This window comes from Carica papaya, chromosome 2, assembly GCF_054855325.1.
Source record: "Carica papaya isolate Zhongbai chromosome 2, ASM5485532v1, whole genome shotgun sequence".
Taxonomy (NCBI): domain Eukaryota; kingdom Viridiplantae; phylum Streptophyta; class Magnoliopsida; order Brassicales; family Caricaceae; genus Carica; species Carica papaya.
In genome coordinates, this window is record NC_142310.1 from 22,446,475 (window position 1) to 22,471,452 (window position 24,978).

The window sequence follows — 24,978 nt, forward strand, 5'->3', positions numbered from 1 at the left end:
CGCCTCTGACACGACACGGTCGTTATGCGACTTGCTTCCCTCCGAACGCTTTTACATCAGAATTTGGACGGGGAGGTATACGACGAGACGAGGAGATAGTTGCTGTGCTTTGAATTCGGTTATTGTCTGTTTGCAAGTGATTAGCATAATCATAGGTGAAATCCATGATACTGTTGCAGTCGCAGTCCAGGTTTCTCCTTCAGACCTTGTTGAATCGGCTTCACGAGTGCGTAATTCCTCCTTTTCCTTCATCTCCCACACTTCCTTTCTTGCTTAAACTAATAATGGCTATCATTTCAGTTTAATGTCATTGTCTTAAGGTACCAACTATATGTCTCATTTGATTTCGTTTCTTTGTTCTGTATCCCTAATTACTCTCTTTTAATTGTCGTCCACGGTTAAGGAGAGACTGTGTTCTTCCATTTTCGACTTCTTATTAGTTGTTCTGAACAGAAACAATCACCAAAAACACCTACTCGCTCCACCCGTTTTTGTTGCACTTTGCTGATATTTTTTATTTTTGTTCTTCAGCCTTGATAAAGGAGTTGAGCTTGATTACCACTGGGTTGAATTTGATGATGTACGTTACCACATTCAGGTGATTTATTTTCATATGGAATCACTATATCAGTAAATTTATGTTTTCTTAATTTGACGTTAATATAGTATAAGAAGTTCGATTTCCTGTTTCTAACTTGTTAAGTATTGCAGGTGTCTATGAAGAATCCACACCTCCTGTTGCTATCAGTATCATTACCCGCCCCACCTCCAGAAACTATCTTGTTTGGTGGACTCCCCTTTGGTGCCATCGAAGCTATAAAATCTGCATATGGCACAGCTGTACAAATTCTTGACCCTCCAAGGGATGGCTATAATCTCACCTTGAAACTAAATTTCTCAAAACTTCCTCCAGATGAAGGTTCAACGAGTTTCCTTTCTTAAGGTTATTATGAGCGTGTCATGAATATGCCAAAACACTTTGAATCAGCTTCCCAAACGTTTTCATCTTCACTCTCTTCTTCGGATTATGATTTTCCTGTTTTGTAGTTTTCTGAAGCAGGGGTTTTCTTTTTCTGGTAGATGTTTGCTTGATACTTCATGCATCTTACCTCCTCCCTCTATCTTGTGATACGTCGGGACAATTTTCATTCTTGATACATTTTCTGAGCTTGATTCTTCAAGCAATTTAAAGTTTAGGTGCAAGGACAAGTTTCTGACTGTTAGTAGTATGGAATTTGGGAATAAAAGGCTCTATTTGAACAAGTGGAAATGCCTAAGTTGACCCTTTTCCTACTTATGAGTCATTTTAGATGTACTGTCATCTCAGGGGATTAGAGTGTGAATTTTTATTTCTTTTTTATGTAATTCATATACGTATAGATATAGTTATTTTATTGTTGATGTCTTGCAGAGTACAAGAATGCCCTTCTGGCGAAGATTGCATCTGTTAGAGAAGTGGTGCTAGGTGCCCCTCTAAGAGTCATTCTGAAATATCTTGCTTCAAGAACCGTTGCTCCTGATATAGATCGGCTTGTTGCACTCGTGCATCGACCAAATGAGTCTTTCTTTCTCGTCCCACAGGTACCCATGTGGACATTTCTTTTCCTTTGATCTCTCTTTTTCTCTTTCTTTCTTTCTTTTTTTTTCCCCTAAAAACAAATAAAGAAGACAAGCACTAAGAGATTGCCACCAAGTGTAAAAAGAGTTTTCCAGTTTTTTCTCTTCTCCATAAGAGTGACTATGAAACAAAAATTATAGCAACTATATCTATCAAATAGATAGGGCTTTTCCAATAAAATCCTGCTATTTTTTCAATCCAAACTAGTCAAAATTAGATAGCGAAATCAAGTCAATTTCTCTTTATCTCTTTTTGAATTTGTTGCCCACAGCCTGCAAACAATTCCTCTGCTACTCTCTCTTGCTGGTCTGTCCACAAACACATTCCTTAACCATATGGTTATTTTAATTTTGATTTCAATTATGGATTTAGTCTTGTTTGGACTGAGCTCATAATTTTGCAATAAAATGTGTAAGATGGATAATCATGCTTGTGTCATTTTTCTTGCATCTTCTTTACAATTAGTAAACATAATAATCCTTGCTTTTGACAGGCAGATAAGGTCACCGTGGTCTTTCCTATGAGATTTAAGGATTTCATAGATACCGTTCTTGCAACTTCCTTCTTGCAGGTAAAATGTTATCATGCCCAAAGTTTTAATAATGAATTGGATGTTCTGAACAAATTAGATGTTATTATCCCTACTTTGGGATCTTTTCATAATCAATTCGATCTTCTTATGAGATTTGATCTTATTTTAACCCAATAATAGCATATTGGCATACTTTGGCCCTTACCACTTATGATTAATTCTCATAGGCCTTTGATCTCCTAGTAGATACCCTAGTAACTTTCTTTTCTTGCTAATTCTGCTAATGTTTATTAACGAATTACCTTCTATTTGTATAGGGAAGACCATAACATTAATTTCCTAACTTTGAGGATCTTTAGTTGATCTTATTACTTTGATTCACGCAAAAGAATTCCTTTTCTTCCTATCCAATGTTAGATGCCTTTGACAGGGCTCTGATCTGGAGGAAAAATAAAGAAGAAGAAGGAGAAGATGAAGAAGAATGTTGAAGAAAGAAAACAGAGGTAATTTTGTTGGTTCTTAATTCGATGATTACATAACAATGAAAAGGGGCTTTTATTGGTGTAAAAGCAATAAAGAAAACATCCTCAATGGCTGGAATCATGCTTGTTGGAATCGTGTGATGATAATGAGTTTGGCATTGGCTGTGGGATGAGATGATGATGACCAAGGCGCCGGCTGCGAGATGAACTGATTAGGGTTTGTCAACCCTAATGCCAGCTGGCTCTGTACATTTACTATTTTGTCCTTTAGGGGGCTAATTTCCCATTTTTCCCTTCTTTGTATAATAGACCCTTAGGGGTTCCCTCCCCTTGAACAATAACCTTGTCTCTCAGGTTGAGGTGCAGGAATTGGTATTGTAAATACTTGTAGTCTTCCCATGTGCATTCTTCGGTTGGATCCCCTTCCCAACAAACAAGAACTTGGTCTACTGGTTAGTTGCCTTAGAGAATGGTTTTTCGTTGTAAGATCATTGGGGTTGTACACTGATGAACCCTTTAGTGGCTTGAGGGGGCAAGTCTTATTGGATTACCTATGTGCCGAAGAGATACTTCTTGAGTTGGGACACATGGAAAACCGGGTGGATCCTTGACTCTTCTGGTAATTGGAGCTTGTATGCTACTTTCCCAAATTTCGAAGAGACTTAGAATGATTTGTAGTAGCGGGACAATAGTTTGGAGTCTCGTCCCTTCTTGAGTGTTCTTTGTTTGAAAGGTTGTAATTTGAGTAACACCCAATCATGAACTTCAAAACTACTTTCACTCCGATGATTAGTTGCATATTGTTTGATCTTTGACTGTGCCTATAATAGATGTTGACAGATGGTCTTGTTGGGCTCTTTCCTTTCTGCTAAGATCATCTCTACTGAAGGTGATGCAGAGCAGAACTATATGAAATCTAAGAAATGTGAAGGGGGATACCATAGAGTGCTTAGAAGGGGGTCATCTTCAAGCTTGTATGGTACGAAGTATTATACCACCATTTAGTTGCAGCCAACCATTTGACCCAAGTTTTTGGTTATAAGTTAGCCATGCATCGTAAATACATCTCTAGATACTGATTGAGTGTTTTTGTTGGCCCGTCCGTCTGGGGATGATATGATGAACTGAAAAACAAATTTGTCCCTATTGCCTTCATTAGCTCTTTCTAGAAAAAGCTGGTAAATATTTTATCTCGGTCGGACACTATCACATATGAAATTCAATGCAGCTTGTGTACCGTCTCCATATAATTTTGGGCTACTCCAGTTGCAGTAAAAGGGTCCATAGGGAAATAAAATGCCCATACTTGATGAAGCGGTCTACCACTACTAATATAGTATCCTTACTTTCTAATTTGGGCAACTGCTCAATGAAGTCCATGGATATATGCGTCCAAGTATGTGGTGGAACGGACAGGTGGTTGTAGTAGCTCGGGTGTGGGGACTCGCTCTGTTTTGCAGTTTTGACAAATATCGCATTGTTGGACTCACCATAAAAGTTGTTTGTTCATATTGGGCCAATAGAAGTGTTGTTTGGGCTGTTCATAAGTCGTTTTAGCTCCAGAGTGACCTCCCACTGCTGAAGTATGATACTGATAAAGCAGATGATTGTGAAGTTCTTCTTTATCACCTATCACTAATCTCCCCTTTTACCTCATGATGCCCTGTTGTAGAGAAAAAAGGAGCCTACTATTAGGAGAGACCATTAGTTCCAATAGCAGTTGTTTGGTGAAGGGGTCGTTGTTGTAGCTGTTGTTTACTTCTACCATCTAGGCAGGCATAGATGTGGAGAGAGTGTATAAGACTTCTGCTTCCGAGTAAAGGGAGTCTCTTCTTGAGAGAGCATCAGCTAACTTGTTGGACGACCCTTGCTTGTATTGGATCGTATAATTTAGGCCCAACAGCTTCAAAATCTCATTCTATTGTACCATGGAGGACATGCTTTGATCTAAAGAGTACTTTAGGCTGCATTGATCAGTTCTGATGACGAAGGAGGTCCCTTCTAAATAATATTGCCATTGTCCCACGGCATAGAGAATTGCCATAAATTCTTTCTCATATATTAATTTAGTCTGATTCCTTAGAAATGTTATGGTTTGATTCTTTTGCATTATGATTGCTTCAATCCCCTTGTTGCTTAAATTTGTGTCAATAATAAAAAGATCTCTAAATTTGGGCAGTCGTAGGATAGGGCTGGAAGTTATGACTGCTTTTAATGACTGAAATGCCTTATCAGCTTCTACATTCCATTCAAAAGCACATTTTTTTTAAGAAATTGGTGAGTGGTTGGACTATGAGTCCATAATTCTATTTGAACTTGCGGTAGTATTTTCTTAGGTCCTGAAATCCTCTAAGGGCCTTAATTGTTCAGGGATTGGGCCATTGACCATTTTTTTTATCTTTTGGGGGTCTGATTTTACCCCTCAAATGGAGATAATATGCCTGAGATACTCCAACTCCATTTGGAAGAAACAACACTTGGATTAATTTCATCCCTGTTGTCTTGGAGTGTCTTTAGAACTTCTTCTAAGTGATTTAGGTACTCATGCTTAGTGTTATTGTAGACCAATATGTCATTAAAGAAAACCAGCACAAACCTTCAAAGAAATGCCTTGAAGATGTGATTCATGAGGCTCTAGAAGGTTGTCAGGGCATTATTCAAGCGAAAGACATTACTCTGAATTCATAATGGCCCTAATGCGTGCGGAAAGCTGTTTTATGGATATTTTCTTCCTTCACCCTAATTTGATGATATCCTGCTCGAAAATTAATTTTAGAGAATATATTTGCACCATATAATTCGTCAAGAAGATCGTCAATAATTGGTATGGAAAACTTATCTTTTACGGTCAGAGAATTGAGTTTTCTGTAATTTACACAAAACCTTCATGTGTCATCTTTCTTTCTAACAAGCAGTACTTGTGAAGAGAATGGACTAAGACTGAGTTGTATTAATGAGTCATTCATCATTTGTGGTATCTGTTTTGTTTATTGTTCTTGTCATGGAACGAGTACCTGTAGGGTTGAATATTCATAGTGGCATTCTTTTGGGACAAGGTGATGACATGGTCGAAGGCTCTGAGTGGAGACAGCCCGTGGGGCTCCTAAAAGACATCTTGATATTGTCTAAGTAGTGCTTCAAGTGCCGGGTTGGGTATCTCTAGAGTTAGTACCTCTTTTGGAACTTTCATTATTAGGAACACTATTCTGCCTTCAACTACTTGCTTCCGTTTGACCCACTGCTTTGCCTTTGTTTCTCTTGTCTCGGTTGTTTCACGAGAGGCACTTCTGTATAATGATATCCGTAAGTTTTCAAATTAAATCTTACCTTTACATGCATGAAATTAAACATCATTGGACTAATTGCTTCATTCAATTGACTCCTAATATCATGTCGTAACCGCCTGATGCAGAAATTGTAGGTGAACTTGTAGTCTTGCATAGTCCACGTCACCTCTGATCATTCAAGGTAGGTAGACATCTTTTACTCGTTTGCCACCATAACTATTAGTGGTTTACTGTTGACCATCTGATTCTTGACCCATTTAGAAACTCCCTCATCCAAGAAAGAATGTGAGCTTCCATTATCCAGTAGAACATCATGCGCTAATAATTTCCCTCGTATCTTCAGGGTGCTCCCTGTGGTTACCCTTTCTATTGTTTGTATGGAAAGAGTGTCAGTGAGGTCTTCGTCAACCTCTTTAACTTCCTCTAAAGTTTTGTCTTCCGAGATCTCTTCGGTCATGATCTCCTCTACCACCATCACCGCTTTGTTGGAGTATCAGTGCTTTGAAAAATACTAATCTCCACATTTGTAACAAACTATTGATCTTTTAGATTCTGCTCCTCCCCCACGCTCTCAGAAGGCCTATCATTATATGGGTCTTTTTTTTATAATGGAGCATCATAGCTGGAAAGACAGGAATCCGAAACTCTATTACTGATTGTTCTTGCGGTAATGCATGTTTGATTGCTCGATTTGAGTGTTTGTGCTTTGAGAATCCTTATCATGGGGTTGTAGCTGTGACTTGAGGCCACCGATAAAAGTGGATATGAAAAATCTCATTGAAAGCGTTGGGTTGTCTGTATCCATAAGAGAACATAAATATTCAAATTATTCTACATAATTAAGAATGGTACATGTTTTGTATAATTTGGTGAACTCTTCTATAAACTCTTTCCGTAAGGGTACTCCGAACCGTCAGTAGAGTTTTTCCGCAAAGTATTTCTAGTTTAAGGTGTGAAATTTAGCTAACCACTCTTGATACCATATATCGGCTACTTCTCCCAAATATAGGGACATTACCTCCACTTTTTACTCTTCAAGAGTGTTGTGAACCATAAAATACTTTTCACATTGTTGCACCCACCCGCGAGGGTTTCCTCCTTCAAAAAGGGGAATTTCCACTTTAGGGAGCATGGAATGGTTGGTCGGACCGGATCGGTTCACGGTCGTGGGCGATCTAGCTCAATCCAGAGGCTCCACTTTGTAATTTTTTGTCAGCCCATTCGGGTGTGGGTTGGGCCAATTTGTGTCAAACCAGTTTGGGTCAGACCGATTCGGTTTGCCTGATCTGCTTCTTTAACCGATCAGATCCGATTTGGGTGAGTTGAACCAGGTATAAAGGGTTGGCCTAACCCTCTTCCCGAATCTGGAATCATGCTACAGGAGGCCTCTGCCTTTGTTGGGTTCGGCTTCCAGATGCGCAAGGATCTCGTCGGATCGGTGGGCGGGATTGCCACAGAGCAAATCTAGTACCAGATCGAATTGCCAATGCGATTCATCCATAAACGCAGAAAGCTTCAAGTCGATATCCTTCGCGATGAACGTCTCGGGGCTCTCCGTTTCGTCCATCGTGGCCTTTTGGACTGAGTTTGTGTGGCTACACGGGCGTAAAATTTCGCTGGTTCAGGCTCTGATACCAACTTGTCAGATGTCTTTGACATGACTCTTATCTAGAGGAAAAATAAAGAAGGAGAAGATGGAGAAGATGAAGAAGAATGTTAAAGAGAGAAAATAGAGGTAATTTTATTGATTTTTGATTCGATAATTACAGAACAGAGAAAATGGGCCTTTTATAGGCCTAAAAGCAATAAAAAAAAGGTGGCTGGAATCATGTTTGCCGGAATTGCATGATGATAATGATTTTGGCATCGGCTGCGGAATGAACTGATAAGGGTTTGTCAACCCTAATCCCAGCTGGTTCTATAGATTTACTATTTTGTCTTTCGGGGTGTAAACTCTCTCTAATAAACCCTTAGGATTATATCCAACTACTAATTTAGAGATTTCTAGCTGACCTAATGAACATAGAACAATCCCTATTGCAGCCAGATTTCCTATTTAACTTATTTCTACGTAACTCAGTTTCTGTTTTATTTTATTCCTATTTATTATGAACTAACTAACATCTTTTACTGCATAAGCCTAAACTCGAAACAGAAACCAAGGTAGACTTCGTGTTCAAGGAGAAAAGCTGTTTCCTTTGATGACTCATAGACATACTAGTAATTCACTATTCAGGAATTATCTTATTTAGGTTATTATGTTTGTAATTTATTTATGTTTTGTTTTTTGACTTTTTATAGTATTAGAATTGCCTAGGTAATATTCTTAGGCTAATCCTATTTGGAAAATGATTATCTGACACACTATAAATACATTTATAATCTCCTTAAGAGCAGTATTCAGTTGATACAAATTTTTGAGAATTTTCTCAATATTTGATTGCGTAATTCAATCAAATTTTAGACGTGATACCTGAGCATCCTAGGTTTGATTTTTTCTTTTTTTGAAATAGAGAACCCTAGGTTTGATATAGGTTTTCTTCAAATTTCCAAGTAAATAAATTAACTCTAATTTGTTTTACTGATTTCTAATATCAGTTGGTATCAAAAGTAAATTTTTTACACCAAACACCCAAAAGTACTTCATCCGAATATCCCCAACCTATTTGATCAAAATAGATAAAAGAGAAAATCAAAACCTTAAAATCTCTCAGCCATCTTTGCAAGTTCCTCACAACCAGTAGGAGGTGACTCACGTAGTCACCATGCAACACCTCAGACAACTCGATCAGTGCACTCCTAAAGCTCCAACAAAAAAATTTGCCGAAAAACATGCCACTTGTTGAAAAAGCAGGCTAGCCACAGCCTCTCGATCCTGATGTTTTTCACGTCGGCATCTCACATGAACCTCCAATCTGTACCCTCACCTGTACTCGAGCCTATTACCAATGTCAGTGTTTGGCGAAAGGCAGTATGTGGCTACATGAGCACCAACCACGAGTTGAATTGGGTCAATTGGACATGTTTTCACTCCCCTGCCGTCCTAGTTTGACCACACTAATTTACTAGATAGGTTACTGCCTCACTCAAGGCAATTCAACAATGGTAAAAAAAAAATCAGTTATATTGCCCTTTCCTCTATATCGTATATACAAACTTAAACAATGGTGACTAATGGTGTTCTGGATGCCAGGCAGGATGCACATGAGGCTAACTATTAATACTAATTCGTAACAATGCAGAATGCAAGTAATGCACGAGTTGCCCCATCATTTTAAACTTGCAAGTTGCACAAGCAGTTGCAGTTAATAGTAGATGCATTGAAAATAAATCTGGAGATATTATGAAGAAGGTAAAGGTCGAAGCTCCTAATTTTTTATGGAAGAGGAGATTTCAATTTGCTCCTTGATTGACTTAATTCAATAGATCAATACTTCAATTAATACAATATGCTAGATGTGTGAAGAGTCAAATTTTCCAAAATGAAATTGGTTGGACTCACGAAAATATGATGGTACAATATAAATGAGAATTTAGTAAAAAAACAACTGACAATTGAAACATGTGATGAGATAAAAGCAACTCTTTATGAAAAGTCTTATTTCCTAGCTACATTGACAATGTTTGTTATCAAGCTAACAGTTTAAGGTAGGACAACATGTCAACAACTAAGTGCACAGAGAAATTTAAAGATTTAAAAATTTTGAATCAGTTGATAGAAGATGATAATCAAGCAGCATCTCAATTCAAAGCAGAATGAAGAGCTTATATTAAAAGATAATTAATCTAACAGCCTCCTATAACCATTGTTTAAATTTCTAAGATGCTCTTGGCATATAAGAATCGTTGAATCATCCACTTCAAGGAAGTTTGGATCTTCCTCGAGAGGATCAACTCTAGAAGAAATTTCAAAGCAAATTATGTTGTGCGAAAATGTTCCAGACAACAAGCTTCAACAGAGTTATTATTGCAAAAATTAGATTCCGTCAAACACAATGCTAGAAGTAAGGAAATAGTCCACTTAAGGTGTGGAAAGCCACACCATGCAAGTAATCAATGTCCTAGAAAGAGTAACTTGTTGTGAATAGGTTCCCTCGATGGTCTTCTTAAGAAAAAAAAAAGGTTCCTTCAATGATGATGACTATCATGTGAACACGTCCTTTTGTCCACAATCATGCATATCTTTGAAACACCTAAAGTTGAGAAAGATGACTAGTGTAGTATTACCATATTTTATGTGGACCTAAAGCCAAAAAACTTGTCAGTTACGATGAAAGTTGCATGAATGTAGTTTACACCTCAACCTTAGAGCATCCCTAGATTCCTACTCAACCATATCCATTGCCATAAAGGTAGCATGAATTGATGACAATAATTCGTATAACACAATAATTCCTTGTTTCCTTCCCATGGAACCATATAAACCAATAACAAAAAATCCTATTAATAGTAAAAATGGAACCTCCTGCTATAAATTTTATCCATATAGATTCTGATTGTCAACTCATACATATTAGATCCAATTGCGTTTCATTGAAATTGAGAGAATAACCAAAAGTTTACATTTTTTTTTGTTTTCGAAGAAACTCTCATCAACTAATACATACTCTTTCAAGTGGTATTTTTGTTTATCTCCGTTTCTTGCAAAAATGGAAACGTAGAAAAATGCTTTAGAAACATATAGATAAAAAAAAACATATTTCATTTTGCCCCTTCATGCCCACTATAACTAGTTATTTCGGTTTTTTACTAACAACTTTAATTATAACCTCAGTTCTATTTATTGGTCTAAGCAAGATACAGCTTACTTGAAATTAAGTGAATGAATAGTTTATGTTAATTATAAAATATTATTTTGTGTGATGTTGATCAAATGCAAGTGAATCATATCCTCCTCGGTCGACTTTGGCTATATTATTGAGAAATACACCATGGTGGAAGAGAAGCACATACTTCTTTTTCGTGGAAAAAAGATATATTACCTTATAACCCATGATTACAAAGGATAAAAAAGATTTTATGAATAGGAAGATCACAAAGCTTGCAACTAGTGACCAAAATGGAAAGAAACAACTTTATCTTTTGTTGAGAAAGCAATTTAAGACAAAAAGCAATGACAATAGTTGTTTTTGTTGTCATAAGTAGGGAAGTCAAGGAATCAATAGCCTATTCAATAGAGACAACACAACCAAAAGTAACTTGGTTACTCTTTGACTTTCCTAATATTGCACCAAAGATTTGCCAAATTAATTCCCTCCATTGTGTAACATTTAACACCCAATTGACCTAGTTCGTAGATCTCAATTGCGAAATCTTACATCATAACACATGAACCTAAGTGGAAATGTAGGCTTAAGCAACAAGTTAATGAGCTGTTGTCCAAGGAATTATATGAGAAAGTTAAGTCCATGTATTATCCTTGCATTACATAGTCATGCAATCAACAAGATTATCAAGTATAGATTTCTCTTACTCACCTTGATGACATATTAGAGCTTATAGCAAGCTTCGTATACATTTCCAAGATAGATTTGAAGAGCGGATATCACCAAATCCACGTGAAGCTAGGAGATGGGTGGAAAAGAACATTCAAGACAAAGGATGGTTTCTATGAGAAATTAGCCTTGCCATTTGAACATTTTAATGCTCTCAGCACCTCCATGCTTTTGGCACCATCAAGGATAGGTAGTTATACTATTTTGGTTCTATTGTATTAAGCCACTATCTTGATTAACTTAGATGATTTTGGATCTATTGTAAATATTTTTATACATCTGTAAATTCCTTTCTACACCTTGTACATGGATGACGCTCCCTTGGCATCATATCAATTTATTTTTCACTTTTATCTCAAAAAAAGAATGAATCAAGTGTTCCAAGATTTGAGGGGAAGATATCATGTTGTCTACCTTGATGACCTTTTTCAATAAGTCACATCCTTCACTTACAACAAGTTATAAGAGAACTTCGTCAGGAAACACTCTACATTCATCTAAAAAGGATGCGTATGCATGGGAACTAGTGTTATGTTCTTGGAATTTGTTCTCTCTAAATGGAGCAGAAATTGATCCAGAATAGGTTAGCTATCTAGGAATAACCGACTCCCAAAACTTTATATGAAGTGAGAAGCTTCCACGGCTTGGCATCAGGTTTATTAAGGCTCTAGCATTGTAGTGGACCCATTACGAACTCATGATGAATGGCTACTTCACCTAGAACGAAGCAATATCTAAAACTCTTGCAAATGTCAGGAGGAAATTGACAGAAGCACCTGTCCTGCATCTCTTGTACTTCTCCCAAGTGTTTGAAGTTGCTTGCGATACATCTCAAGTAGGTATCGGTGGTCAATTTAGTCAAGAATGAAAGTTAGTTGTTACTTTAGTGAGAAACTTAATGATGCTAATCGAGGGTACACCACATATAACAAAGAATTCGCCAGCATCCAAACATTTTATCATTAGTGTTTGTTATCTAGTCCAAAAATAATTTTTCCTCTATGCCAACCAAGAAGCTCTTTATGTATCAACTCTAGAAGAAGCTTAACCATCATCATGCTTGTTGGTTGGCTTTCTTGCAATAGTATCCTTTTGTAATCAGGCATAAGAAAGGAATAGAGAACCAAACAGGAAATTTACTGATTGAGCAAAAAGACAATGATTCTCACCTTTCAAGTTGTCCAAGTAGTGGGATTTTACTTGATCAAACAAGTTATTCATCTTGCAAAGATTTTTTTAGCACAATCAGATGATGACTTTGTGATTGGAAAATGTGATTCTAGTTTTTTCATTTCATGACGCTTACCTATTTAAAAGAGCCTACCTTCTGTCTACCCAACGCATCCTTCCTACTTTAAGTAGTCTTGAAATTATATTTAGGTGGTATAGCATATTATTTTGGAAGAGATAAATAAGTACCATGGCAAAATCTTTTTTTTTTTTTTTGAAATAAAAAGTGTGGCATATATATATTGACAAGGTACCAAAAGGGTGTACTACCCATTTACAAAAGATTTACATGATAGTTAGTATATCAAAAGTATCATGGCAAATACCTTCTCCTTTCTTTTCCTTTTTCTCAATTTTCTTTAATTCAAACATAGTATAAGAAAAGTGGAATGTCTTTTAAACTTAAGAAATTTAAGGGTTCTCTCTTAATGAGTTATTACCTTCATATTCAAGAGTTTGAAGGGTTCTCTCTTAATGAACTCTTACCACTCTATTAAACACATGAAAGAAAAGAAGAAATTCCAGCAAACTCTTTAATAGTTTGCTGGAATTTGCAGTCAGCACACCCATAACCAAATCCTATTTTAGGAACCATTGATGGCTTGCTAAAGATGCGCATAGATTATTAAGCACTCAACAAGTTGACCATCAAGAACAAGTCTACAAGCTCACTGATTGTTGACTTGTTTGACCTGTTGAGTTAGGGTTGTCTCTTCTTATTTTATGTTCAGGATATTGGCCAGTAAGAATTGCTGAAGGAGATGAAGTTAAGACTATTTTTGTAACTGGATATGGATTATATGAATTTTCATTAATGCCTTTTGGCCTTTCAAATGCCACTACTACATTTCTAAATTTAATAAATGGAGTATTTTATGACTTTGTAGACAATTTGTTGTGATTTATCTAGATAATGTTGTGGATCCTTATAAGACTGCGTGGTGCATTTGAGATTAGCATTATCCAAGAGAGAACATCAACTCTATGCCAAAAAAGAGAACTATTAGTTTTCATAGCAAGAGATATTGTTGTCAGGGCATCAAATTAGCCAAGCAAAAGTTAGGATAGAGGAGAGGAATGTCAAGGCGATTGTGTTTTGCCAGGCTTGTGCCAAAGTGACTGAATTGTGGTCCTTTCTTGGGCTGGTTAAGTACTCTTGCAAGTTCGTTTAAGGCAGTTTGCAGATGTTTATACCCTTGATTGACTTGCTAAAGAAGGATAAAAGATCGGAGTGGTCAGAGGGTTGCTAAGCTAGTTTTGACAAGCTGAAGAATGATGTGGCCTCAAAACCATCTTGATTCTACCCAAATTTGAGAATCATTTCTAGTGTACTAGTGCCTTAGGAAAAGCCCTTGGAGGATTACAGATACAAGTTGGGCTTCCAGTGGCATTTCATAGCAGAAAGTTGAGTGTCACTGGACAGAGGTATTCAATGTGCAAAAAGGATATACTTGTTATGATATACTGCTTGATATTGTGATGGGCGTATCTCTTGGGAATAGAATTTATGGTTAAGATGGAAAATGTAGTTAACACCTTCTTCAACATACAAAAAAAGGAAAAAAGAAAAAGAAAAAGAAAAAGAAATCTCCTGCATTCCAGATGACAAGAATTCTTTGTGAAATATGGTTTCATGTGGAAGCATAGGCCTGGGAAACAACATTGTTTCTGATGCCTTAAGTTGACAAGATGTGGGTGAGAGATTAGCCACCCTATCTTAGGTGGAAACATATATGTTCAAGATGATAAAGATTACAGATGCTGCCTAATATGACAGAGGCTACTAAAGTTTAGCACAGCAGGTGAAATGTGGAGTGCTGTGGAAGGACTGGTTGGAGGATGGGTTACTCTATTCTGGATTATTTGGCTCTATGTCCTTGCTGGAAAAGGAAGATTGTTGTTGTTGAGAAAGACCCATAATCCCTTATGGATTGGTCGCCCAGGAAGGGAGAGGATGCAGGCTCTCTTGTCTCACAATTATTATTGGCTAGGACTTGAAAAGATCATAGAGACATATATAAAGACTTGCTTGGTATTGGACAAGACAAGTCGAAGGAACTAAGGGAGTTGATATTGCTTGAACCGCTGCAAATTCCAAGATGCATGGCTGTCAGTTTGTATGGATTTTATCACTAGGCTAGCCTAGGTAAATGGCATGCATTCTATCTTTATCGTGGATAGATTTTAAAATTTTGTTATTGTTATACCTACACCTGTTGCATACCCGTTGAAGTTATTGTTGAGTTATTCTATAGGAATGTTGTCAAGTATTTTGGGCTACCGATAGAAATTGGATAACCAGGATACAGATCATAAAAATGCTTTAGACTACTTAATCAAATAGAATGGGGTTTGATCTAAATTTCTTTGGAGCCAACCATCACCAGACAGATGGTCTGACTGAGAGGATGAATGCTTTGTTGGAGTTCTTCAGGCACTCTATGATGGCCAATGACAACAATTAGGTGGAATTGTTAGGTTTTGCCAATTTTATTGTATCACAAAACAAATGTTGCAAAATAAGTGCATAACAATGCACAAATTTGCTACAACCAAGCAACAAATGCTTGATGATGCAAGAGACAACTTAGAAGGCTAGCCGAATGATGAAGAAGTCTCCTGGCAATGATAAGAGGCTTTGAAGTTTCAAGTTGAGGACAAAGTACTATTTAAGTTTATTCCTGAAATATGAAAAAAAAATAAAAACTATACAAGAGTGTCAAGCACTGTGGACTAATATGGAGGCATGAGGGTCCTTTCAAAATTAAAAAGAAATTTGTGGAACATGACCTATCTGCTAAAGTTACCATATAGATTGAAGGTACACCCAACATTTCATGTAAACTTTCTCAAAATTAAGACATTGCAGACAATATGAGAACACAGGTCAACTGTGCTCCTTTTGTGATCAGAAGAATGTTTGAAAAGGAAAAGATTAGATTCTTGGCTACAAGGTAGAAGTTCGGAGCAAAAAGGCTAAAATCCTTATAACCTAATTAACTGGAAAGGTATCTATCCACCCTACTAGCACGGACATCAACTTCCCCTAGCGTGGATTGTTTATTGGACCTTCGGTCGTGGTACAAACTTGGCACATAGTTGACATCTTACATGCATCAACCCTACCCCAAGAAGGTGACTCTCAAGGTGTATTCAACAGCATGGCAATGATGATTGGTTGTCATGTGTCTTGGTGTGTGCAATTGTGTCTCATGAATGTGGGTGTACCTATTGATCTATGGCTTAAATTGGGACAAAGACAAGTTATGTTACACATGCAAAATGTGCTAGCTCGTGCAAAGGAGCTAATACAAGTGTTTGTGTGTTGTGTGGCTTCAGACATGTCAAATACAGGTAGTTACTGATTGTGGTGCAATTATAAGCTCTAGAATTACCGGAAGAACAATGTTCAAACAACTCTCCTTATCAACATCCAAATGATGTGCGGGTCTCTCGACTTGTTACCTATGTGGTTGGGAAGTGTCAACCACCTAGACAAGTGATGACTTGCCACCACCCCAATTTTCTTAGTTATATGCAGTCATGTATAATGTGAGGCAGGGATTAGTATCTGGAAGACCCATTTTGCTTTTCTTTGATTTAACATGTTGCTTGTTCCATATGCTTTAAGTGTGTGAATTTGTGTTGAGACTGTAGGAAAACTAGTGCCATTGCTGGTAATAAACTTCAATCTCTGAACCTAGTATTGTTTGGCTCTGAATATTCATTCTATTGCACGAGACCATTCTATTATAGTCATACTATTATAACATATTATTAGGTGACATTTATTATATGCCTCATTATGTTTAAACCATTTAGGAATTTGTGGAGGCAAGGCGTACAGCTGGACTTAATAATGCTCCACCCTGCTTGTGGTCTCCTTCTCCACCTCTAGAATTGAATGGAGCTCCTGAAGAAGCATTATCTGCAAATGCAGGATTTGTATCTTTTGGTAATGTTTGGAGAATTAGATTTGGCTTTTCCATTTTACTTCTCTTGTACAAAAATAACGTGGTCATCTGATGCAGTCATATTTCCCCGTCATGTGGAAGGAAAGAGATTGGATCGCACAGTTTGGAACCTATCAACATTTCATGCTTATGTTAGTTATCATGTTAAGGTGAGTTTGCTGTTGCTTAAATGTTTTGGTCTTCAAAATGTTCTATCTTTCTTACTGTTGATGCACCTTTAATTTGTCTCCTTCTATCATATTAATATATTTTAGAATCATAAATGAGAAGTGATTGAACAGAAAAATTATTTCTTGAATTAAGTCTTTGACACATTTAAAATTATTTCTTGAATTAAATGTCTAATTGTATGCGCCTACTCAAATAACTTGCATAGTGGCCAGACATTCTCTCTCTAAAACTTTCTCTCTAAAATTCTCTCTATTCCCTAAATAGTCAAGGCCCATTTTTTGACCTACGACTGACCATTGTGGCCGACCTAGGTTGAAGACTGAGTTATGTCCGATATTCGAAAATTCCTAGTTATTGAGAATAAGTCGTATGACTTAGTTTGTGTGGGAAAAAATTGGATGGACTACGGATCAGCGAAAATGGTGCAGGTGTCAGGAGATCGATTTTTTTTAATAAAGAGGAGTTCAAGTGGCTACTGGAATCTTTAGAAGACTTTTGTTGGAACAGAAAAGGGGTAAATGGACTAGGCATTTGGTCCGCAGCAATTACGATCTATGGATCTCCTTTGGAAGTAACAGAAGAGGAGAATACGTTGTTTTGTCAATTCAATGGAAAGAAAATGCGAAAAGAATATTCTTTCCTAGGGGAGACCAAGGAAAAGGGTGGTGGAAGTTGATGGTGGCGACTTTTGAACTCGCGAATAGGCAGGTGCGTGCTCCTGTTTCTCATTCGAGAGGGAGGGTAGAGGCGGGGGATGTCTATCGCACCATTCCTTGGAATGCCATTGTAAAGTGTCCCCACTGTGCTAAGCCTATTCACTTCACTGGGACATTTGGTGCAGTGCAAACATACGCGGCAGTTGTGCGAAAGATGGATGCTAAAGGAAACGAGTAGGGTAGAAAAGCGATGTAAAGTATGGGGCCCGTTTCGGCAGGAGACGACCCGAAAGGCCATGGGCCCAATATGCTTCATATTCTCAGCGTGCTGAGCCAAGAAAGAAAAAGGAGGAGAACGGGCCTTTGGGCCGAGACTTGAACAATAAAGGTGGACTCTAAGGAAAGAAGAGATTCTCTTGGGTGGAGAAGGGGAAGTAGCCCGCTAAATCCAACTCGATAGAAATGAGTAGAGAGGACGAAGTCCAAAAGCAGAAGAAAGCTTTTTACCTTACCCGGGGCGAATCTTCGGATTCTAAAATTGAGGGTCCGTTTCGACTGAGACAGAAGCGAAGCATAATAAGGCTCTGGCCTCTAGAACACTAGAGTGCAGATCGATGGTTGACTTGGAGGTTGACATGACGCAAACTATGAAACTCAATGATGCAAAATCGAGTGAAGAAGAAGATATGAAGTTTGTTGATGTTTTGCCTCATGCTATAGAGTCTGAAAGGGAGGAAGAGACTGAAGAACAATGTATGGCGATGGTCTTGTTTGAAGACAAAGAGCAGCAGAAGGAGATTTACCCTTTGGTGGATCCGAAGATCGAAGAGATCCTTGCTTTGAGCTTTAGATGGAATTGATATTGTCGATGGTCTCATGATGGGGTGTTCGCAATGGGTTTTTCAGAATATTTAGAACTTCAACAAATCAATGGGAATTTCTATGGAAGGTATGGAAGCTCAAACATTTTTATTTTTTTCTGAAATAGAAAAAAGAAGGAAAAAAAAGAATAAGGGTATCGTGCTGTCCAAGGGGAAGAAAATAGTTGCTGAGGGTATTTCGAGAGAACTGAAAAGACTTGAATCTACTGTCAACTATGAAGGGAAGAGGAGGGGGGATAAGAGCTAAGGAGGTACAAAAAATTTTGATTTTAATGATAGGTAAAATTGTATCCTGGAATGTTAGGGGTGTCAATAACTAAGGTAAGAGACTCATTATTAATGGTTGTTTGGCAAAATGGAAGTCGGATATTGTTTGTTTACAGGAGTCTAAACTGGATTAATGTTCGGAATAGATTATTCGCAGTAAGTGGAGAGAGAAAGAGGTAGGATGGAATTGTATTCTTGTGAATGGTACTGTTCGTGGTATTATCCTCATGTTGAATGAAGGGAGTGTTAAATGTCTTGAGGTGTGTAAAGGGAATACTACATTATCCTGCCTTTTCAAGAACTGTAAGTTGAATTGTGAATGGGCTTTTACGGGTGTGTATTGTCGGGGTAATAATGAAGAGAGAGAGATATTTGAGAGGGAACTTGAAGGTAACAAGAGAAAATGGGGTGATTTATGGATTCTTGGGGGGGATTTCAATATAATATTGAATTGCGGTGACAGAAATAGCAACAATGTGAGGATGGCATATGCTAATCAGTTTAGGGAGTTTGTGGATAGGTTGGAATTAGTTGATCTTCCTCTCTCATGAGGACAATGGACTTGGACAAATATGAGACAGCAATCTGTGTACTCTAGAATTGACAGATTCTTGATTTCTCCTGCATTGGTATCTCAAATTCCTGGTGTAATTCAGAAAACTCTTCAAAGGCCAACATCCGATCATTTCCCTATTTGCCTTCAGACGGATGGAATTCATTGGGGGTCAATCCCTTTCCAACTTGATAATAGATAGTTGTCATATGCGAGAGTTGTTGTATTGGTAGAAGAGGCTTGGAAAAATGCTATAATACAGGGCAACGCTAGTTTTAGAGTTGCTGGAAAATTGAAAGAGGTTAAAAATTTAATAAAAAGTGTGGGCTAAAGATGAGAAAGTGAGGATTGGGGATTCTTTCACTAGTATCATGCCAGAAATCAGTGATTTAGATCAGCTGGAGGGGATTGGTTTACTGGATGAGACCATGATGGGCAAGAGAAATACTTTGAAGATGGATTTAGCTAATTTATGTAAGGTTTATGAGTTATCTTGGAAGCAAAAGTCTAGAGAAAGGTGGGTTAAGGATGGTGATGGGAACACCAAGTATTTTCATATTATGACCAGTAATGAAAGAATAAATAACGACATTCTTGAAATCTGGGTTGATGGCGGCAAAATTTCAGGCAATCAAGAGATCAGAAAAGCAGCCAAAGACTATTTTGCCAATTTATACCATGAAGAACATATGGTAAGGCCACTTTGGATGGTATTAGTTTTATGTGTCTTTCTTATAACAATAAATTAATGCTGGAAATGGAATTCGCTGATGATGAGATTAAAGAGTGTTTAGATGTGTGTGATAGAGATAAAGCTCTGAGTCCGGATGGTTTTAATATGAAATTTCTACAAAAATTCTGGTATGTTGTCAAGGTTGATGTGTTGGAAATGTTTAGGGAGATGCATAAATCTGGAAAATTTGTGAAATCTCTCAATTCTACCTTTCTTGCTCTTATTTCTAAAAAGAAGAAGGCTAAGGAATTTGGTGACTTCAAGCCGATAGTTTGGTGGGCTATGTATATAAAAACTCATTGCTAAAGTTTTGGTTAGAAGATTTTTTAGAATTCTTGGGGATATTAGTGACAGTCAAAACGCTTTTGTGGATGGTAGACAAATTCTTGATGCTGTTATGGCAGCTAATGAGATAGTCAACGATAGTCACTAATAGAAAGGAATGGATCATTTGTAAACTTGATATGGAAAAAGCATATGACCATGTTAGTTGGAGTTTTGTTGACTATATGCTTGAGAGGTTTGGTTTTGGGATAAAATGGAGACTTTGGATGCATACATGCTTGACTACCACTTCTTTTGCTTTTCTCATTAATGGTGGTCCTTCGAATTTCTTGACGGCCTCTTGGGGTTTAAGGCAAGGTGACCCTCTCTCTCCTTTGTTATTTATTTTGGTTATGGAAGCATTGGATGGATTGATGACCAAGGCCGTAGATCTGCAGCTTCTTAAGGGTGTTTGTGTGGGTCATGGAAGCAGTACACTGGATGTTTATCATCTTTTATTTGTTGATGACACCTTAATCTTTTGTCACCCTGATGTGAGAAACCTTTTCCATTTGAGGTGTATCTTTTTATGTTTTCAAAGGGTATCGGGGTTGAAGATTAATCTTCAAAAATCTGAATTGGTTAAAAGTTGGGTGGCGTTGATGATGGGAGTCTCTATGCGGCGGTACTAGCGTGTAGGGAAGTCACTTTACCGATCAAATATCTTGGTTTGCCTTTGGGGGATAGGAATAAGAGTAGCGCCTCATGGGATTCTGTTTTGGAAATGTGTGAGAATAGATTGGCTGGTTGAAAGAGAAAGTTACTGTCTAAAGGGGGGAGACTTGCGTTGATAAAAAGCACCATGGCTAATCTTCCAATTTATTATTTGTCAACTATAACGATTCTTATGAATGTTGCAGAAAACTGGAAACTTTACAATGCAATTTTATCTGGGTTGATGATGAGGAGACAGATTTTATTTGGTAAAATGGGACGAAATCAAAAAACCATCAAAGTATGGGGGGTTGAGTATCAGATCTATTGTCGAGTTAAATGTGGCTTTGCAGGGAAAATGGTATGACGCTTTTTACATGAGGAGGATAAATTGCGGAGGCAGATTGTCCGGATCCATTGGGGTGATCTTGTGTGGGATGACAGTAGGGTAATAAGGCCCAGAAGAACTCATGGCAAGAGTTTGTGGAGGAAAATTCTGATGCAATGGCCGCAGTTTAAGGAAAATTTGCGGTGGAAGGCTGGTAGGGGCAACAAAATCAGATTTTGGAAGGATGCCTGGATTGATAATGTGGCTTTGTTGAACAGGTTTCCCAGAATTTATTCTATCGTGCAGGCACAAAATATAGTTCTTCTTATATAAAAAAAAAAAGTCTTATTGTCAATACTTTGGTAGTGCCTAGTGCATGTGTAAAGTCCTGAAGCTGGTAAGTGTTAGGCATAAGTTCAAAACTTGAGGCTGTAGTGTTAAAGGTTGAGATTGTATTTGTATCCATTTATATCTTTTTTACGTTACATTTGGTTCAAGCCTATTATAATTTCTCGTTCAATTTTTACATTTAAACTTTTTTATATGTAAAATTTGTTAGTTATAATTTTGTATAGTTGATGCATAATTACACCAACTCAACATATATGTTTAATTCTACAATAAGAATATGTACTCTCGCATGTCAAGAAAGAAATCACAAAAACATCAAACATTAATTAGACATTAAAATGTTATGTTTGTTTAAAATTTTATTTAGTTTATATTATACTTCTATTCTTATTTATAGAATTAAATTTTGAACAAAATTCAACCTTAGAAGTTTATTTTTCTTAATATTATTGTTATTCAACGCTCGACTTAGTTCTACATTCTTGACTTGCTTGTCATTGAATTTCCCCCTGAATATTTCCCAGTGCTCTGAGGGATTTATGCACACCCGAATGCGGCGTCGCGTTGAGTCTCTGATCCAGGTAAATGCTTTTTCTTCTTCAGCTATATATTTGTCTTTATCTTGTAATTTGTTTTTCACTGTCGATAGTCTCACTAGCTTTTCAGTGATTGAGTGGTATCGATTACAGTAAAAATGTGGGTTGTTTTTGGTCTGACTGATGAAATACTCTGGTATCCGTACATAGATAAGCATATGGACACACCACAATGTACTTTCTCTGCTCGATCTCTGTATTTTTGAGTGTACATCTCTTAAGAGTTTCTCTCTAGATCCATTTTAGATGCTATTTACTGTTCTATTATCAGTTGGGATTTTATTGATTGGAATTGCGGAAAAGATGAGTGGCACTGGATTTATGTTGACTACTACTGTAGATTTCTATGAGGATTCTGACTTCCTAAGAGGATGGGAAAAAACGTGAGCTCATTGCAATTAGTTTTATCCTGACAGTCAGTTGCATATAAAAAGATAATTTTCAATCGCCATTAATTCAAGCCCGACATCCAGCGCTGTTCTTTAGTTGCTAATTTATTTTCTACGTAGTTTGCTGCTAAAAATGCCAATATTTTGGTCTTATAGGCATTGGACCGAGCAAGACCAGATTCAGAGAGGTCAAAGAAAACAGTGAATAGCAGATCCTTCAAACGGCTGGTAGGTTAACCTAAGCCTTTGAAAAACCCTAATTGACAATGTTGTTGTTTTGATGGGTTCTCTAATATGCTCACTGGACATGCAGAGCCTCAAGGATTCCCGTATGAATTCAAATTCTTAAGGGCATAGCCTGGCGTGTGAACTTCCAGGGTTGTTTATTTGATAGATCTGTAGCCTATCTTGAACCAAAGAGTGAATTTGTTTTGTATGGGCAAAACAGTCATTTTAATTCTTGAGATTGAGATAGGTCATTAGGTTTATTGTTATTTATATTGTTTTTCAAAAGTATGTATACCAATATTATTACTAAAATAATATCTAAGAATTTAATTAGTATATTCCCATATTCTCAAAATTATTACATGTTATTTTATTTCATTGTGTGCCAAATATAGTTCAATATCAAATTAGCAACCAGATTTTCGTTAAATTATTCAGTCCAATAAAATCAATGTTCTTTGATTCTTTTTAGATTACATTATTAATTTATAAAAAGTTGGAGAAATCTTTCTATATTATGCAAATAGAGTCCTTTCATCTTTAGGATATTACAAAAGAAAATAATTTTTGTCTTAGTACTTAAATGAGTATTGAGGAGACCTCAATTCCGAGTACCATTTTCACTTCTTAAAGATTTTAGAAGCTAACTGCAATAATGTTATAGAGTATTTTAAAAAAAGTATATATATATATATTGAAAATTAGTCTATTGTCGTTACCTCAACTTAAAAAACTTAAATCGTAACAAACTATTTGCAATAAATTATCAAAATAAAATTCAATTCTGTTATTACAATTTTATTAACACATTAATAAATTAAATTTTATACTGATTGAATAAAAATTTTATAGATAAAACGATAATAGCAGATATTAAATATAAAAATAAATAATATAATATTTTCTTAATTAATGTATAACATTATTATTAATCCATTCAAGAAACTTCGTTAAGTTAATGTACTTACACATTTATCATAACGATATTCACTAAAATCGGATGAAACCAACAACATCCTTAAGATGATGCAATTATGTATTGGTCTTTTTAGATATTTTGGTGGCAAATCTTATTAATTTATAGAGTTTGTGATACCTTTGGATGATGTTTATAAAGTTTTATATTCTCGACTTGTTAATCTTAACGAACATAAATTTATTGTACCATTTAAGAAATTTTATTATTGTTACATAATTTAAACAAAAAGCATAATTTAATTTGAATATCCTGTAAATTTATGGTATTTCAGATTTAATATTTATGGTTGTTGTTAGTATTTTCAGCGCTCATGGCTTGTTTAATGTTTGAGAGATCTTATCATTATTATAATATTTAAAACAAAAGTTAACTGTGCTTCAAACCTTATTGTTAAGAGTATTTTATATTTAATGTACGTTTGTTTTTAGTAATTCTAATACTCGTAATTTCACTATTAATCAGATAACATAACATTATTAATTTAAATACATGGATGATTTGGATTTTAAAAGTCTTAACATATATGATGTTCAAATTAAACTTTCAAAAATTAAAAATTAAAAACCTAAAAATTTATTATGTTTAATACACACAAACTTCCTCAAAACTTTTCAAGTATAAAATTTTTAATTTTTTTTTTTTGCGTCTTAATTTTTTTTATTTAACTTTTATTTTAGTTTTAATTTTTTAAATTTTAGTTTTTTTAATGGTAAAAAATTTAATAAGAATTTTTTATATGTCAAATATTTTTAAATACAAATAGTGAATAGTACTAGTATAATATTATTTAATTACTATTCGGATCTAAGACTGAAACTACTAAAAATAAAGTGTATGATTGAAACTAAAAAATCTCAAACATAAGTACTAAAATAATTAAAAATAAACCACATGTATTGAATATTAAAAATTTCAAATCGCAAAATATTAAAATGTAAGTTGTTATTGAACTAATTCAAGTAGTTATAACAAAAATAGAATCATGCTATCAAAATAAAATAATCAACGTCTAGTTAAACAATGCATAATATAACGAAAGAATAGAGTAACATGCGCCATCACTATCCAAGTCATGGGCATATAAGATATATTCACAAAAAGCTACTAACAAGCATATGGGATATATTGGTCATGTTTGTCTATCCCTCAACAAGAAGTGAGAACACCAAGTATTCTAACCACAAAATCTCATATTACAGACAAGATAAAGACCCCGAAGCTTATTTCTAATATTCATTCCCAGACCACAA

The 24,978-nt window shown here is 36.1% G+C and overlaps 1 protein-coding gene across 3 annotated transcripts; it reads left to right on the forward strand.

Annotated features, from left to right (window-relative positions):
* The first annotated feature begins 1 nt into the window (after nt 1).
* DIS2 (Arp2/3 complex, 34 kD subunit p34-Arc) lies at nt 2-23,087 on the forward strand. 3 transcript variants are annotated; one of them, XM_088213674.1, is made up of 10 exons: nt 2-226; nt 532-580; nt 712-919; nt 1,412-1,581; nt 2,112-2,189; nt 16,467-16,599; nt 16,676-16,767; nt 22,061-22,117; nt 22,678-22,749; nt 22,835-23,087. In XM_088213674.1, the coding sequence occupies exons 1-10, from the start codon at nt 165-167 to the stop codon at nt 22,868-22,870; spliced, it is 957 nt and encodes a 318-aa protein (XP_088069800.1). In that variant the 5' UTR covers nt 2-164; the 3' UTR covers nt 22,871-23,087. The 3 variants fall into 3 exon arrangements, with proteins under 3 accessions (XP_088069800.1, XP_088069801.1, XP_088069799.1); XM_088213673.1 differs by having other exon boundaries at nt 4-226; nt 532-598; XM_088213675.1 differs by lacking the exon at nt 2,112-2,189 and having other exon boundaries at nt 532-598.
* The last annotated feature ends 1,891 nt before the right edge of the window (nt 23,088-24,978 follow it).